Genomic DNA, 16,871 nt, shown 5'->3' on the forward strand with positions numbered 1-16,871 from the left:
GCTCTTACCCACTTCAGTCCTCAGCATGCCTTTAGCCAGTTGATGTTCTTTCAGCTTTGGTGTGCCTCTTCTGTATACCTGTGGTGTGAAGGTGTATAAAAAAAAGGCAGCTCCAGGCATTCAGGAGCAGAAAACTTAGTGAGAAGAATATTTTGCATGATTAACATCATGATGTAAGTGGGAATTGTGTTTTTGTTTAAATTGCTGTTTTTTTTTTTTTTTGCCAGCAGAAGAACAAGGAATCGCAGCTGCTGCATTCCAAAGGGCCGCAGAACCGTTCCTAATGCAGCTAGTGCAAAGGCTCACCCTGGCCACAGGTGTAGTCATTTATATGATGGTTTGGGACTGCAGAGCTCAGCTGTGGAGAGCAGGTGGTGGGAGTGGGGTGAGAAGTGATAGCAATGTGAAGGAGCTGTGGGGAAAAGTAATGCCTAAGGCAGTGAGGAGAGGAGATGTGAAGCTGATCTGTGTTGGTATGGTGTGCCCATGCCTAAGATGAGCACCTCTAAGAATGTTCCTGAGCTCCAGGATTTTGCTGACAACAAATGGTGAGTGTATTATGGTGGTGGTAGTTAAGGTCACAAAGGGGCGTCTGCCGACTGGATTTCCTCAGAAAGACAAAGCCATGAATACCTGTGTGCTGTAGAAATTGATGTTTTGTTTATTGTTGGTATCCCAGACTGGCCTGGTGTTCCCTTTCCCACGTACAAAGTCATCTTTGCTTTCTGTGGCTGTAGAACTTGTGAGGTATGGATATTTGTTTGTTGAAGATATTCAGAAAAGGAACTTAATTCTCTAAGGCTTCTTGAGGATGGAGTTTGAACTGGCAACTTTTTCCTTCTTAAAAAAAAAAAAAGGAATACAAATTTATCTTACAATTTAACCAGGCCCCTCTTGCTTTGCATAACCCTTGGCCAGAAGAGAGATTTAGAAAGGGAACATTTTAACTTTCTTAGGTAGGTAGAAAAGATCTGTTTTATTAGCTCAGTTTCTCCTATTGAGTAGTATGGGCTGGGGGAAGCAAGCCAATGTTTGGGTGAAGTCTTATCTCATTTAATGATGATACCCTAGCCTAACACAACTTTCTGCAAGTGATGCGTTGCTGCTATTTTTATTTAGCTTTGAATGCTTGTATCTGTCCTTCTGTAGTGGATAGCTGGAAGTTTGCATGATCCTTTAAACTGTAATGGCGAAGGGTATCTCATTCCAGTTGTATGGCAAATATACCAAAGGGTTTCTGGTTTTATGAAGTGGATTCTCAGCTGTTATTTGCATTGAGTTGCTTGTTTTGCATGGGAGCACCCATTTTGGTGGATGGTGATTATAATTACAGCATGAGAGATATTTTGGCTCTGAAGATGTCAGTCTGAATTTTAAAAAAATGAAAACAATTGGGTGGAAAATAAAGCGGTGGTGCAGAGAATGAAGACCGGGACTTGTCTCTGGTCAGCCAGTTGGTCTCTGCAAGAGTCCTGCCTCAGATGTGTGTCTGTGCCGTGCCGTTCCTGTACTTGGCTTCCCTTTTCCACTGATGTTGTCTCTTCTTGAAGCATGTGGAAGAAATGCCAACTCTGTAGAAACGGAAACACAGATCCAAACTGCACGCGTGTATGCATATAAAATAGGTGTCTTTTAACCATAACCATGAGCTTCTAATTAATGAAGTAGAAGTAGTGCACTTCATTGTGTCCTTAAGCCTAAAATCAGTGTGTCAGCAGTGAGCTCAAGCCTGTAGTAAGAAGAGGGTCAGAGAGTTGAGCGGTCCGTGTGCCAGCGTGGTCATGCTTTTCTTTGTTCCCGTGGAATTGCTGAGAGATCACAGCCTCGATGCTATTTCATCTTTGTAGAATATCTGTACTTCTCCAGAGAGCGTTTCCGTTATGCATAGTTCATTAAGCAATGGTCAGAGCTTTGAGTGCCTGCAATTCATCAAGTTTAACACTTTACGTTTACTATAAGAGAAGGCAAGACTGTTTCTCTGTGTTCTCAGTTCTTAAAAGTACTTGCTATAAAGTCAGCTCAAATCTGTGTCATCTGACTAAGCAGAGGTGACAGATTGATGCTGGTGGGGTTCTCAAAGGTGTCATGAAAGAAATAATGAAATTGCCTGTTTTTGACTCAATAAACGCAAAGGCTGTCACGTTGCTGCAGCCCAGGGAGCTTTGTACGAGTATAATGAAGTAAAAACGTCCTGTAGAAACAAGCAGGAGTTACGATCATTTAGCCTGGGCTTCAGCCTTTAAATTGAAAAAGCCAGGTAAAAGCCTCTGTCCTGCTTCAGGCTCTTTGTGTGTCCACAGATGGCTCTGTAGTGGGAGATGCTTGTGTGAAAGGAATTTGGTTTTGCATCTCTACACTAACAGGAAGATGCTGTTGCGAGGGGATTGGCACAGGGGAACTGGCAAGGGTGCGCTCTGTCTCTGTTACCCTGTGGCTGGCTGTCAGTTAACCTCCCTCTGGCTGCCTGTTAGACTTTATTTTTCTCATGGTGGAATGTGGGGATTTGTTTATGTTAATGCTCTGAAGCATTTGCGTGGGGAGAAATCTTTACAGAAGAGTGGTGCAGTGTACGATGAATCAATCCTATGGATTTTGCCCTTCCTTTCACTGAGTGTTATTAATAACACCCCTAAAGCTGTCTGCTGCCTTGAGTGCTGGGTGGCTTTCTGCTGGCACATGGGTTTCCTGGGAAATGTTTCGCAAATACAGCGGGAAGACCCAACTGGATCCAAACTGCCTGTGCTGAGCACAGCCCCGGTGTGCTTATGGGAGGCTAAACTACAGCACGCAGCCTGCACCCTGCTTTCAAAACGCAACCTGCAGGCCTTTGAGAGTCGAGCACGAGGCTGCAAAAGGCTGGGGGCCTGCACAGAGCTGTCTCTTCGTGCTCTCCATCCACCAGTATGCAGTCGCAGGCAGGCACCCCAGGTCGGTAACGCCAGGCTCCAGGAGGATGCTGCCTCGTGCCTTTACCCTGCAGCTCTGATAGGGCAGCTTTGCCTTTCTCTTGTAAAATCCTCTGGCAGGAGACTGGTGTGGTTCTTGCCAAATGCCTCTGTGAGTGGGAGGAGGGCCCAAGGGATTTGGGGAGTAGGGTGGGGTGGTTCTGCTCTGCTTGTAGGTGAGGCAGGGTGTCCAGTATCCCTAAAAACTAGTAATATGTCTGAATACTGCTGGAAAGACCTTGCTTTCTGGATTAGACAAAGTAAATTTCATCCTCTGAAAAATCTATCCAGAAGGACAGGGCCCTTTAGGAATATACAGTTATCGGTCTCTCTAATCTTAGGTGCCTATCACCTGTATCCAAGTTAGTGCAATATAGATGTCCAGGCGGGCCGGAGCCGTTCAATAACTCTGCTGCTATGGTTCTTTACATTAATACTGAGCTTGAGCACATCACTCCTGCGGTCAGTGGTCGGAAACCCACGCGGAGCTCTCGGACTTAACGAGCATTGGGGATGATAAAAGAAGAGAGAAGCTGAAGCAGGGCTCGGCGTTGCTGCTTGGGACGCACAGAAGGTGTCTCTGGTGCTGGGGGATCGTCCTGGGCCTCTGTGCAGTTAGCTTCGTAGGTCTCAATATCTAACTAAAAATATTCTGGGTTGTCCTATTGTTTGTGATAAAGGGTTGGGCAGAAGTCCATTGATCAGGCAGTGCTTGCTGTCTGTCTCTGTCTGCCCCTCGAGGCAGCCGGCTTGTGGCTGCAGCGACAGGGCAAAGCCACACACCGCACTGGCGCTTGGTGGGAGGGAAAAAGGTGTGATAGCAGCGAGCGCGGGCCCTTTTTCAATTCTTGCCGCATGAATATGCGAATTGCTGTGTGGACGTGGAGAGGTGTGTGACGGACTCGGCTGCCTCCCTCCGCTCACGGAGCGGCCCGGCAGGCTTGACAGCACATGGTGTTCAAGCCCAGCATGGGACATGGTCACAAGGAAGGTGTTGAATTTAAAAATAAATATAATAATAATAAGGGGAAAAAAGAAAAATAAGCCAGTGAAGAGCGAAGGGAATCTCGTTTTTAGAAGAAAGCTCCTGAGTTTCTCAGGAAAAGTGAAATATCTTCCAGAGCTGTTGCTTGAGCTAAAATGTCTTGGTTTTCTAATGATGAGAAACAGTGCTAGGTATAATTACAGAGCATAAGGAGAATTGTTATATTTATGAAATAATATTTCTTTTACTGTATCGTTTTAAAAATATGGACTACATTAGAAGTGAAATTGCATTTCATGCGAAGAATCTTGTGCTACAGGAGAAAAGAAATACATTTATCCAGGAGGGAGTAAGATACTGAAAATAAGAAACATAAATATTGCTAACATGTATACAGAGAAGGTTATATCTTATGGCTCCGAAATAGAATTTAAATATAGACGTAATAGTGCAGATACACACAACTTTGCTTTAGGAGAACTAGCTGTGAAGAAAAAAAGGCAGTGAGATTTCGATATAGACTTATTGTAACGTTGTTAGCAGTGCAGTATTAAAGACTAAGTAAAATTGGCTGGCAATAAGCAGGAATTATAGCTGCCTAGTGTTTTAATGTAAATAATGCAGATTGGAATGTTTTAGGGAAAGCTTTTCTCAAATAATGGAATACAGAAGTAATGTGACTGCTTCAAAATTTAACGTGTAAAAGCATTTTATAGTGCTTTCCTGAGTACTATGTTTTAGTTTGACTTTCCCAGCTTCTGGCACCACCATTCTCACTGCTGTGGGGTCTCCTGGCCGGGAGGAGCTGCGGCTGTGTTGGGTATGGGGAGCTCTGGGAAGAAGGGTGCGAGCGGTGCCCCAGGGCAGGGGCCGTGCCATGGGGATGGTCACAGGCAGGATGGGAGCAGGAGCCCAAGCCCGTGCCTCCCTGCGATCTCTGCAGGCTTTGGGCACGTCTGCCGCGCATATGCGAGACTCATCAGCCAGCCCGTTGCGTGTGGAAGTCATTAACTTCGCCCAGATGGAAAAGCTGCCTCGTGCTCCCGCTCCAAAGGGAGCCTCCGATGGCTTCCTCCTCATGACGAGCGCACGCGGCGGTGGCCCTACCTGCTGGCCTTCTGCTGCTTCCTCCCACGTCCGCTCGGCCCTGCCCCGCTGCTCCCCTCTGTCAGCTCCCATTTGCCATCCCTCACATCTGCGGGGGCCGGGCGCCGGCCCCGTCTGACGGCTCTCACCGTCCGGACGATCAAGGGGAGCTCCAACAATGGGGACGTTGTGGTGCCGAGGGCCCTCTGGCCCTCCTCCCCATAGCGGGGGTCCCGTCCCCGCTGCCTGGTGGTCGTGGGCCGGGCGATGAGGGTCTGGTGCCGTGGCTGAGGTGTAGGGGAGCCTGTGGTGGGCTGGGTTATGACGGCTCTTGGTTAGTGAGGTAAAGGAGGGAAATGCAGCTGCCTGAGGATACGATGGGATAAAAGGGGTGCAGGGTTTGAGGTCCCGTGTGCGTGCTGGTTCAGAAAGCGTGTGGCTGCGGAGGTGTCTCTAATACAAACTGAATGCATGATTTAATTCACAACGTGAAGCAAAACCTCTGTCTGGGGTTTTGATGGATTTGCTTCTGTGCTCGGAACACTTTTTTCTTTTCTTTTTCTTCTTTTGCTGGCATCAGCTTCCTAGAAGAGCATTGCCGGGCAGCCTGCTGTGCCCTCTGGGAGTTGCTTGTCTGTCTGGTGCCTTTTCACCTTTCTTCTCTTCCTCTTCATCTCTCTCTGCCTCCTCTGTTCTCTCATAATACACAGCCTTCTGCTAAATGCCATGTCTCTCTTCTGGTTCTCCTCTTGCTTTCTTTGGGATTGCTTCCAGTATACACAGGGATTATTCTCCCTCTCTGGTTGTGCTTTCTGCTGCCTTTTGTTAGACTATTTCTGCCTTTCACTTCCCTGTTCTCTAGATTTTCCTTCCTTAAATCTTTTTTTTTCTTTCTTTGGTGTGGATTTTCTCTTCTATTCCCTTCTTCCTCCTCTACATGAGATGTCTCTCCTTTATTCATTTAAATAGCATCAGCCTTGCCTTTGTGTAAGGTAAGGCTTGGGCTGCTGTTGCCCTCTGAGATGCTGGGTGCTTGGGCTGCAGGTAGGAATCAAGGGATTTGGGTAATACCCAAAGCAGTCTGCGTGGGTGGTATCTCAGCAGGCAGCTGGAGGTCCTGCCCAGCATGATGGGCAAATAGTGCAATGTCTGGCTTTGAGAGCTGGGCTGCTGACCTTGTATGCCCCAAAAGGCCAAATACAATACGTTGGGTTTCATGTCGCCCCTCCAAATGGACAGAATGAGTTATGTGTGAGGTCACTGCAAACTAAGTCTGCTCTTCCAGCTCTCTCCTTGCACTGGTAGAAGTGGGATGGTATCTGCTGACAACCAATCTGCTGAACTGCCCTTCCAGTTCAGAAGAAGCAATGTTAAACTCTGATCATGCAGGTGTGGTGAAAGCAGAGGTGTGGTTTATTTTGCTGGGCAGTCTGGGGTATTTGCACCTTTTTGCACGACCCAGGCAGAGCTCAGCATGCAAGAAGTGCTGGCGTTCATCCGCCTGGAAGGAAAACTTGCTGCAGGTGCAGAGGTGCTGTAGCGACTTGACTGAGGGCAGTCTTCCTTCTCGTAAGAAGTGGGAAGTGCTCTGGTGTAGCAGTAAGCGTATTGCGTTGCAAGAGGTGTGATGGCTCTGCTGGATCCCAAATCGGGGCTCGCAGCCCCGCACATTGTGGTGCTGCTCGCTGCAGAGCGAGCCTCCTGAGGGAACACCGTTCTTGACCATTCAAGCCCTGCACTGGTGGTTCAGGAAGATCTCCACTTTCTGTTCCAGGCTATATTTTTTTCCGGCCTGTGGGGCATTGCTGTGCTCCACAGACAGCTGTGTGTCCCCCCAGAGGTGGCAGTGTCCCGGTGACAGCCGGAGCAGAACAGCTGAAGCACTACGAGGCTGGGCCGCTGTAAAATACTCTTTATCAAAAACAAGCGCTGTGAAGAGTGCTGTAATTCTTCTGACCCCCTCCCTTTTTGTTTTTCCTTTCCCCCTGTAGGAATATATCCGCTATTTAATTAATTTTTTTTAATATCTCTCTCTCCAGACTTTTTATTCCAGCCCCACTGCCTGCGATCCCCGCGGGGCGAGGGGGGGCTGAGTGACAGGCTAATAACCTGCTCCGGCTCGCGCTCCGAGCCCAGTGGCAGGTGTCCCGGCGCCCCTATTGAATGCCACCATCCAAAAAAAAAAATTATCAACAATCTTCCTTCAACAATGATTTATTATTGCCATAATTTGCCTTGGTACAATGAGCCACGGAGCGTATTTCTGCACCCGGCTGACAGGGGTTTGATGGCTCCAGGTTCCTATTTTATTTAGTCTTGAGCCTAATATGATTTGGATACCCTCGCCCCCTCCCTCCCGTCCCTCTCCTCCCTCCCCACCCAACCTTTTCTCATTTTGTTTTGTTTTCTCCGAGTGTGTGTTTCGCATAACCCTGGGCCGGCTGACAGCGCTTGTAAAAACCAGAAGTCGATCTCGCGGTGGCTTTTCACCATTAATCAAGCTGCCTGGAATTGGAAAGTAACACTGACAGGCTTTTATCTTGGCGAGAAGGAGGATGGCAGATGTATTTTATGGTGGATGAGCCTTCACGGCTTCTATTAGACGGGGACTTCAGCGGTACAAGGTGGTGCTTTGGGGGAGGAGGAGAGGCTGGGGGAAGGAGGGGAGCGAGGGGGAGGAGAAGGCGAGGAGCAGCCTATAGATAAATAGATCCGTCAGTCAGGCGATGTGGGGGTCTCCAGGCGGCCAGCCATTGTAGGTGACAGAAAAGGCAATCAAAGACAAAACAAATCAAAAGGTACATCTTATCAGCAGCAGGCCAGCTGGACTTCCACCGCACTCGGAGGCCCCGCGGAGGGCAGGAGAAATTAATCGTGCTGTCGAGGCCAGAGAAATTGTCGCCGCGGAAGGTCCAAGTTCAGGCGAGCGGAGGTGGCCGGCGTGAAAGGGAGAGGGAGAGCGGGGGGAGAGGAGCGAGGACGCGAGTGCCGCCGTCCCGCCGCGCTCCCCCGGCCGCCGCCGCGGCTCCTGACAAGCGCATTCATCGTGCGATGATAGCTCGGCACCTATGATTGGTACCTTTAATAATATAGCCCTCGCTCAGCTGTCACCCTGAAAGAACAATTTTTTTTTTCCCTCCCGCTCTCCCCGATGCAAAGATACATCCGTAATGAGAAGGGTGACGGAAAGTGGGAGCGCGGGGAGCTGGGGAAAGTTTGGAAGAACATTAATCACAAAGTGAAGCTGGAGGTGATGCCGGCCGTGCTGGCAGGAGAGGGGAGCGTGCTGCGGGTCTGGAGCTCCTTCGTGTTCCCCACCTTCTCCTGATGGTCTCAGGGGACGGGGAGCCTCCTCCCAGCCTGGAGAGGAGCAGCCCTGGGAGCCCTCTCCTCCTGTGCAGCAGGGCAGGGGGCGACGGGAGGCAGCCCCGCACAGGAAGTCCTTGGTGTAAAGCCAGCACAGCTCTTGCGTGAGATGGATTTGCATCAGAGCGAGCGCAGAGGAGCAGCCTTTTTGCCTCCTCAGCCCACAGAAGGAAATGTGGTTACAAGTCCTGAGAGTTTCCCTGCAGCAGAGATCCTGCTCTGGGCAGCGTGACTCTGGCCTTTGGATCCAGCCAGCCCCATCCCTTTCCTCAGCAGCTCTGTGCAGCCTCGTTCCCCCAAAGGAGTTTTGCCTTCCTGGGCACGATGCCCTCCTCTCCAGTGTGCAGAGCTGCCCATCATGCACTTAAGGCTCCTTCTGTGTGGAAGGTGTGTGTGTGTTAGCCCAAAGCCCCAGGTATGGGCTCAGTGGCAGCATGGCGATGCTCCCACATGGGCACCTGCCCTGCATCAGGAGCAGGAGATGTCCAGGGGCTCCTGCACGCCCATGAAATCGTCCCATTGTTGGTCTCTTCCCCTTCCTCTGCAGTCCCCAGTGCCATCACTCAGGAATCAGCCCCTCCGGGCATTCACATCCATGCTGGGTCAGCCAGGGAAATGCAGGGAATGCAGCATCTCCCACCCTGGTGTGCAGATGCCAGTGGCCCCGTGTCCACGAGACGGGGAGAGCAGCAGGCATGAGATCTGGGGGAGGCATGGAGGGGGCTCTGCTCCATCGCATTTAAGGAACACGTCTATTTTAATTGAAGGGATAAGCAGCGACGTCCTTGAGTGCAGTTTTCTCCTGTGGTTTCCAGCAGCTTTCCAGGCTGCCTGGCTCCGCGCTGCGGTTGTCTGTCCCTCCCTCAGACAAAGCCCTTGGGCTTGAATTCTTTAACATTAGTGTTTGGCAGTTGGTTCTCTTACTCTGCGTATTTGCTCCCTTGTACCTACAACTGATTTGCTAATCTGCATCTGTTTTTGTTTTTATCCTAATAAAAGCAGGGATTATGAGTAAATCTGGATCAAAGGGGTTTGTCTGTAAAAGCGGGGAGCGCCGGTCTCTGCGGCCCGTCATCCCAAGCCCCGTAGGATCAGGAGGAAAGCAGGGAGGGTTAGACAGTGTCTTGGTAAGAAGTATTTTGTTCTGGATGGCTTTCAAAAATTGAATGGTGATTGCTTTCTGCCTTCTCCACGAAAGCAGATAATTTCTGCAGACAGTAGTTGGCGGCGGTGCAAACCATGTGGCTGTGATAAACGTTGATAATAAGTGGTGGTGAGACCGGTCCTTGAGGAACAGTCCCCTCATCCTCCCAGATAAGTTGAGCCCAGCATGGATGAGGATGGCTCGGCAGGGGGACAGAGCCCTGTCTCCGTGCAGATCTTAGCGAGAAGGCACAGAGGAAGAAATGAGGGCTGGACGGCTGGCTTGGACCCAGGACATCCAGAGCCGTGCACTTAAAGGATGAACCTCTTGTGTATCCCCTGCAGAGATGGCACAGATGCGGTTTTCTGTGCTTAAATGATGAAAAAAAGCCTTTGTCTTGTAGCACTCTCTGAAGCCTTCAGGCTGGTGTCTCCATGGCCTGGAGCTGTAGGAACAGGGACCTCTGGAACTCCAATGCCTGTGTCCATTTTGAAAGCTAAACAGCCCCAGCCGGGCTTCGTTGAGGCTTGGGCTCCTTCTAGGCGCTGTCTTGCTTCGGGAAAGCACATACCCAACATCTAAATTCCTTAATTTCTGCTAATCCTACCAACCTCAGCATGGGAATCTATACGTCTGAGGCTTTGTTTTTGTAGTGGTATTGGATGCGTCTTCATTGTAAAGTGCCCGTGATCTCTAAAACATAGTTTCCTAGAATCCATTATTTTGCACAACTTTAACTTAATAACTTAACAGAGTGGTGTGAGGGAGACTGCAGCTCTTTCATGAATAAGCCTCAAAACTGAAGTTCTAGAACACGTGGTGCTGATGTGCGATGTAATCTAAATGCAAGGAAGGTGGGGTTTAACACTAACACACTACTTGCAGCTTGGGCAGGTGTAGTGGTGGGGATGCCCAGTGATCTGAGTCAAAAATGGACAAACTGAAGTTACACCAAGTCTGTCCTTCAATCTATGTAGATCTGCAGCAGCCTCATGACAAGTGAAGCCTGTGTTCACTTAGTAATGCAAATCTGGTCAGTTGTAAACCAAAACAGATTTCCAAGAGCTTTCTGGGACTGCGGCTGGTCTTTTGCTAATTCTGACTGAAGTACTGCACCGAGGAATTGGGCACGGCACCAAGTCCAAGCAGGGAGGTTGTCACCCTTGCCAAAACACTTTTAAACATGAGATGAGGTCATGTTTGCATCGTATTTATGGTTATGGCAGAGCACAGATATGTTGCAGTATTTTGATTGCTTTTGCAGATGGGATCAAATTGTCTCTTAATCGCATTAAAGAAATCAGGTTACGAGCTGGCTGCTGTAGCACCATTCCACTAAGATGATTATGAACAATTTGGTCCTGTCTGCAAACATCTTAATGAAATGGGGAAACTACTCAACACAGTTGATTTTTGCAACGTAGAAATGACTCAGTCTTTGCTCTTAGCACCAGACACCACCAATCTTCCGGCTCTTACAGCTTCTCAGAGCACTGAGGGTCAGAGTACAGCAAACCCCTTCCACCCGTGCCGTGTGCTGATGCACACAGGGCTCTTCCTCTGCTCACAGCAGAGCCCTCGAGCCCTGTCCCGGCTCCTGGGCATCGGTGGGGCTGAGGGATGCCAAGCGATGGTCCCTGCGCCTCCCTGGCTCTTCGCGTGGCAGGAACAGAAAGGCACACGGCGTTACTACCGCTGCTGCAGGCGCACTTGCCCCATGGGGTGTTTCCAATCCCACTCTCCCCGCTGGAGAGGGGCAGTAATTCCGTGTGACACAACAGGATATAATTTCACTGTGCTTGAGTTTTTCTTGGCCCAACCTGAAATACTTTGGGTGGCTGGAGCTCTCACCTGCCTTCCCTCTCCAGCACAGACCTGAGCTTTTGCTCTCTGTATTTGACACCTATATACTGTCTTTGTTGTAAAGACTGGAAGCTTTCCAGGACAAAAACAATCTCTTGCAGCATTGGTGCAGAGATCCTAGTCTGTGGAGCCATGCGCCCACCTCGGACTTCCATCCATAACCATGAAACAAACCAAGGGAATGGCTGGGCTGGACACAAGGTTACTAGATGGCCTTTTTTTTTTTTTTTCCCACATGCTTCATCTTTTCACAATGCTCTGAGGCTCAGATGAGTTTCCTAAATGTAGGTGATGAGGTTAGATATGTCACTGGGCCAAATAAAATCTGCTGTATGGTTTGAGATGACAACGTGCTCGATACCTGCTGGTTTCACCATTGCTTTCGAGGGGGAAAAATAACACAGGACAGAAGTAGCATGACAGGCAGCCGGGGATAAATTACTGCCCCCAGGCACAGCCGTGATGGTCAGGAGCCTGCAGCACCCTGTCAGGAGGAGCTGGTGGTGCCCAGGGGAGGTCAGCGTGCTGCAGAATTAGCAAGTGCAGGGACAGTGCCTGGGTCCAGGGATTGGGGACGGGCTGGGGACGCTGCTTTTGTCCATGTTGGCACTGGCTAGACAGAGGTCCTCGCCTTCAGGGAGAATGGGCCCCCCCCCCCACATTCTCGCTGCGTGCAGAACTGGGGCTAAAATCTCAGCTTGTGCCGTTTGCTGCTTTTCATTGCAGGCTTAGGAACGTGAGTTTTTGTTTCCTTAGGAAAGAGAAGGCATGCGTTAGCTGCAGATGTGGAGGCAGATGTGAGCGTGCTGTTTGCTTCCTTGCCTGAATCCGAAACGTGCTGCAGTCACTCCTCTTTCTCCTCGTTGGCCTGGTGTCACACCAGAAATCTGTCGCGCTCTGTGCTGGCTGCTGGGGCTGGGCTGGGGCTGCTGGGCAGAGAAGGGGCAGGTCAGGCAAGCAGTGTTAGGGCCTCTCCTCTTGGAAATCTTCAGTTGGCACCCTAAAAACAAACACTTGCAAATAACATTTTTAACAACCTACAAGGAAAATAAATTGGTTCTTAATTTTTGTTGATTAAAGGGGGGAAAAAAAAAGCCTGCTTGTTCCCTCGCCTGCTCATTTGATCCATTTTTTTTTTCCAGTCAGTGAATTCTGCCATTGTAAACTTGTCTGCCCCCAGGTCTCTTTGCTGGGTGTTAGTGGCTTGCTTGGAAGTTAGAATACACACGGTGATGCACGGGCTGTGGAGCCATCAATCAGCAGATGAGATAGCGAACAGAGAGCCCAGTTGGTGTTTATACCCAGCTCCCTAAACTAATGCGGAGCTGAGCACTTGCATTTGTTCTTTTTAAATACGTGAAATGTGAGGCAGGAAAAGCTTGCATTTGCTTCTGGGCTGTGAGGCTGGACAAGAACAGTGAACCCAAAGAGGTCTTTACTGCCCCGATTCAGGAGCTGGCCGGGCACAGCAGTCCTTTGTGGCTGCCTCGGTTTGCTCATGTGTGGACACCCAAGCAGCCAGCAGATCACATCGGGGGAATCAGGACATGGAAGGACTGATATCTGCATGTCCCCTTCCCTTCCTCCTCCTGTTGGGAGCGCCTCCAGCTGCAGACGAGAGATGTGTGGTGCAGCTGGTTTGAAAGGGCGCGTGTGGTCTGGGTGCTGGGTAGGTGACGCTGGGCTCTAGTGGTCATGCTCTGCCCTTCCTGCAGACTTGGGCTTTGTTCTGTGGTCACAAACACAAGCAAACAATCCCCCTGTAACAAAACCAAAGGAAATGCAAATTTAACTTAATTTTGAATTAAAATTTCAACTTTTCCATCGAGGCAGCTTGGACCAGTTTTTGAGGTGGAAAGGTTTTAGGATAAAGGTTTTAGGATGTGGGGGGTCTTGTTTTGTCTTGACATCAGCGGTCTCCTAGCCAGGTCAGGTCTGCTCGCAGAGCATCTCCTGTTTTCTCATAAAGGTTAAGTGCCTTTGAGATGCTTTTAGCCACAGGGAAACTAAAGACACGACAGTGCCTGACCTCGATATATAACAGGGAGGGGGAATCAACTTCCAGTCGCCAACGCACCGTGGCATCTGCATAGGAGGCACGTATACTGGATTTATGGGTGTCCACGGTCTCAGAGCAGGATCTGAGCGTGGCGCTACTCCATGGCTGAGAGGAAATCACAGCTTATAATATTCAACTGGTTACTATAACCTCCACCTAGCCCAGGTTTAATATTAGAACTATTTTTCACGTTGAAACCGAAATAGTACAAAATATGGGCTTGCTGTAATTGTTGTTAGATTATGTGTCACCCTGATAAGATGTAACAAATATTTTCCTACACAGCAAGGCCCGTTTCCCTGCGTGTAATGGATGGAGAAACTTCTCATAGTGTGCAGGCAATCGGTCGTAAAAACTTCGCTTAGAAGATTAATGCAAGAAGTGCAACCTTTGTGGAAAATAGGACAAAAAGAATTAAAATAATGGTTTGTCTTTTTGCATTTAATATTAATACCCAAACTTTTTTTGGTGGGAATGTTTCTTGCTGTATGTGCCTTCCCACTTCAAGGGGCAGCTCTGTCAAATAAGTATTTCTATTTTTTCTCATGATCCTTCATCAGTAGCTGTTGTATATGGTGTAGTGATTCTTTCAGCAGAACTATTTTTATCAGTAATATGAAAGACTATTTTCATGGGCAAAGCTTTGACACCAATAAGTCAGCTGGACGTCACTTAATAGGCTAGATAAACATTCGCTCACCATTTAGGGTAGAAGGATTTTCCCTTTATATCACAGCTTTATGTCTTTGGTAGACACTTAATGGCTGTTAGAGAGATGGCACGCTCGGGAGAGTCCTCCAGGGCCGGTGCAGAGACGAGGTAGGGGCTTTCTTGCTGCCGTACAAACATTAACACAAGCAGAAGTGAAAAATCAGGCCCTCGTCACAAGCTAATTTGCACCAAGTCCTTCAGTAGCAGTACTGAGGGTGTGAGGAGCACACCAGTGGGTTTGTACCCTTCCTGGGCACACCATTAGGAGGGCTCCTGCTCCGTTCTGTAGGTTATTTTGTACCAGCCACTGCTCTGCCCTGGAGCCGCAGCTCTAGCCAGCTCCACCGAAGGATGGTCTTATGTGATGAAGCCTTTTTTTTTTTTTTTCTAACAGCTGAAGGGTTGGGAAAAATGCCAATTTAGATTCCTTGCTGCTGCTTTTTTCTTTATATTTTATCTTCCCTATGTGTATTTTAAGATATTGTTTTCTGGCAAAAGTACACTTCTGTTCCTGCAGCTGGTCTCAAGTGACAGGTACCATCAGTCATGGAAGTCAGCTATCAAATTAGGGTCGGATAGCAACTGCTAATTTTCAGTGTGTGGCGCAAGGTTCACTTCTTGGGTCTTTGCTTGATACCTGAGGTCTGGTAGGCTATCCAGCTCGAGTTTTACAGAGGCTTCCTTGTTCTACAGCTTGTGAGAACTGATGTTTCCTGCCAGCTTTACAGAGCTTGAATTTTTATAATGAACGTTTTGTGAGCAAAGATATAAGTGGTTTGCCAAAGGAGAAACAGTGTTTCTGCACTCTCCTGCTGCTAGTTGGCAGGGGCAACAGTGGTCTTAAGGTTTTGGTACTCTGGGAAGCACCACCCTTCGCTACCCCAAGGTCTTCTGCTGCTGTGCAAGCAGAGCCCAGAATTTATCAGTGAAAGAACCAACGCCATCAAACTCCGATTGAGACTTTGAACAGCTCTGTCATTCAGTATTATTTAGAGCTCAGTCAAACCTCTTTCTAAATTTATCAGTTAGATACTTCAGGAAAAAAAATGAAAGAAAAATGGTGCTCATAACCTTAAATAACAACATTCATCACTGCCAAGAAGGACTTTCAAACTGTAAAAGAAAAAAGTTCACTTTTGACCGCACAGCAGCTTAATCCACTGGGTTTCCTCCGAATGTGCCATAGCACAAAAAACAGAACACGTCGTCCTGCTGCAATGGAAAGATATTGTAGAAACACTGGAAATTAGTGTGATGGTGTATTTGCAATCTTTATTCATTTGGACTCAGTAAGAGAGAGGTCTTTTTAGGTGTGAAAGCAGGATTGTTCCTTGGCCAAAAATATTTGCAGATAAACAAAAAAATAATTCATTAAATATCTCTGTCACTGTTGTTTAGTTGCAGATGTACAGAAAGGAGTAGATAAGATTATTTAAAGTGCAAAAGCTAATTAGGGTTGGCTGACAGAGTACTGAATTTCACTTTGAAGAATGGGACAGGTTTTTACATGACTGAGATAGCAGAATGTGATCAAAACATTATTAAATCCAAATTATCCAGCTTACTTCCACTCTTTTTTTCCCCAGAAGTCTCTGCTGTCCAGTCCATTTTTATTTTTTTTTGAACTGAAAAATCATTAGCCATTTCCACAAACAGCAATTCAGCACAAGGAAGAGACAAGCTGCTAGAGCATATGGGAGTGAGGACAGAGGTTTTTAGCAGCTAGATTCCTTCCCCAAAAAGATGAGTTTATGCATTGGTTTTAGAAGGCAGAATTCTAAGACTCAACCAGGAAGCGTTCTTATATTTGATACACAAGAATTAAGCTATGTAAGTGAGAAGTATATAAACATGCATACCATGGTTGTCATTTTAGCTTCTCTAACTGTCAGGAACTCTTAAACAAAAAACTCTGGAAAGCAAGAACAACAGAGGTGTTTTTTAATTGAAAAGAAAAATGCAATAGCCAGTGTCTGCCTAATGCAATACTACTGAGAGTCGACCAGGGTGAGAAACACAAATGGTTTTCTGTGAAGGATTTGTGGAAGGTTGAGTAGCCTTATGTTTGATTTTGTCAGAGAGCTTCCTCATTTAGGAATGTGGCTTACATTTTTGATGAGCAAGAGGCGTTAACAGAGAACTTATCTTCTCAACTTTGCAGTTGCTAAAGAGGAAAAACGTATTTAAAACTGGGCTCCTGTGGCAAGCTATTATTTCTTCCCTCCTCCCTCCTTACCCTAAGAACTACACTTACTTAAATAAGTGTACGTAAAATGGTTTAAATCACTAAAGGTTCTAAAAAGAAGGTGAGGTTAGTCATGTTACACGCATGTATTCATGTTTTTAGAAAAGGAAGCATGCTTTGTGAACAAGAAACTGAGGCTAAGTTCATAAAAAGTCTGTGCAGAACAGAATTTCAAACTTTAATTATTGGGTTATTCTTATATCTTTCTGCTAACTTTCATGTTTATATATGAATATTAATACATTTTTAGTTTGCAAATTGTTTTTGATTGCCCTTGATCAAGAAAGTGGAGAAAGAACATAATGCTTGTCATGTTTAGCTATATTTTTCCATTTTTATTTAATCTGCTTTAAGAAAACTCAAAGAAAGGATAAGGTACTCTAGAAGAAATGCTTTGAGTAAGGTAGTAATTATTCTATATCTATGCATTTTCCAAAACAGTTTTCAGAGAATAAAAAAAGACCTAG

At 47.4% G+C, this 16,871-nt stretch overlaps 1 protein-coding gene across 1 annotated transcript in view; it reads left to right on the forward strand.

Moving 5' to 3' along the window:
• The first annotated feature begins 496 nt into the window (after window positions 1–496).
• Window positions 497–16,871, forward strand: part of EEFSEC (eukaryotic elongation factor, selenocysteine-tRNA specific) — a 166,556-nt gene continuing 150,181 nt past the window's right edge. The window contains exon 1 of the mRNA XM_048073341.2: window positions 497–548. Coding sequence (XP_047929298.2) covers window positions 512–548 — 37 coding nt within the window. The 5' untranslated portion in view covers window positions 497–511. The remainder of the gene's footprint in view (window positions 549–16,871) is intronic.

This window comes from Anser cygnoides, chromosome 10 (genome assembly GCF_040182565.1).
Source record: "Anser cygnoides isolate HZ-2024a breed goose chromosome 10, Taihu_goose_T2T_genome, whole genome shotgun sequence".
In the NCBI taxonomy this organism is placed as follows: Eukaryota; Metazoa; Chordata; class Aves; order Anseriformes; family Anatidae; genus Anser; species Anser cygnoides.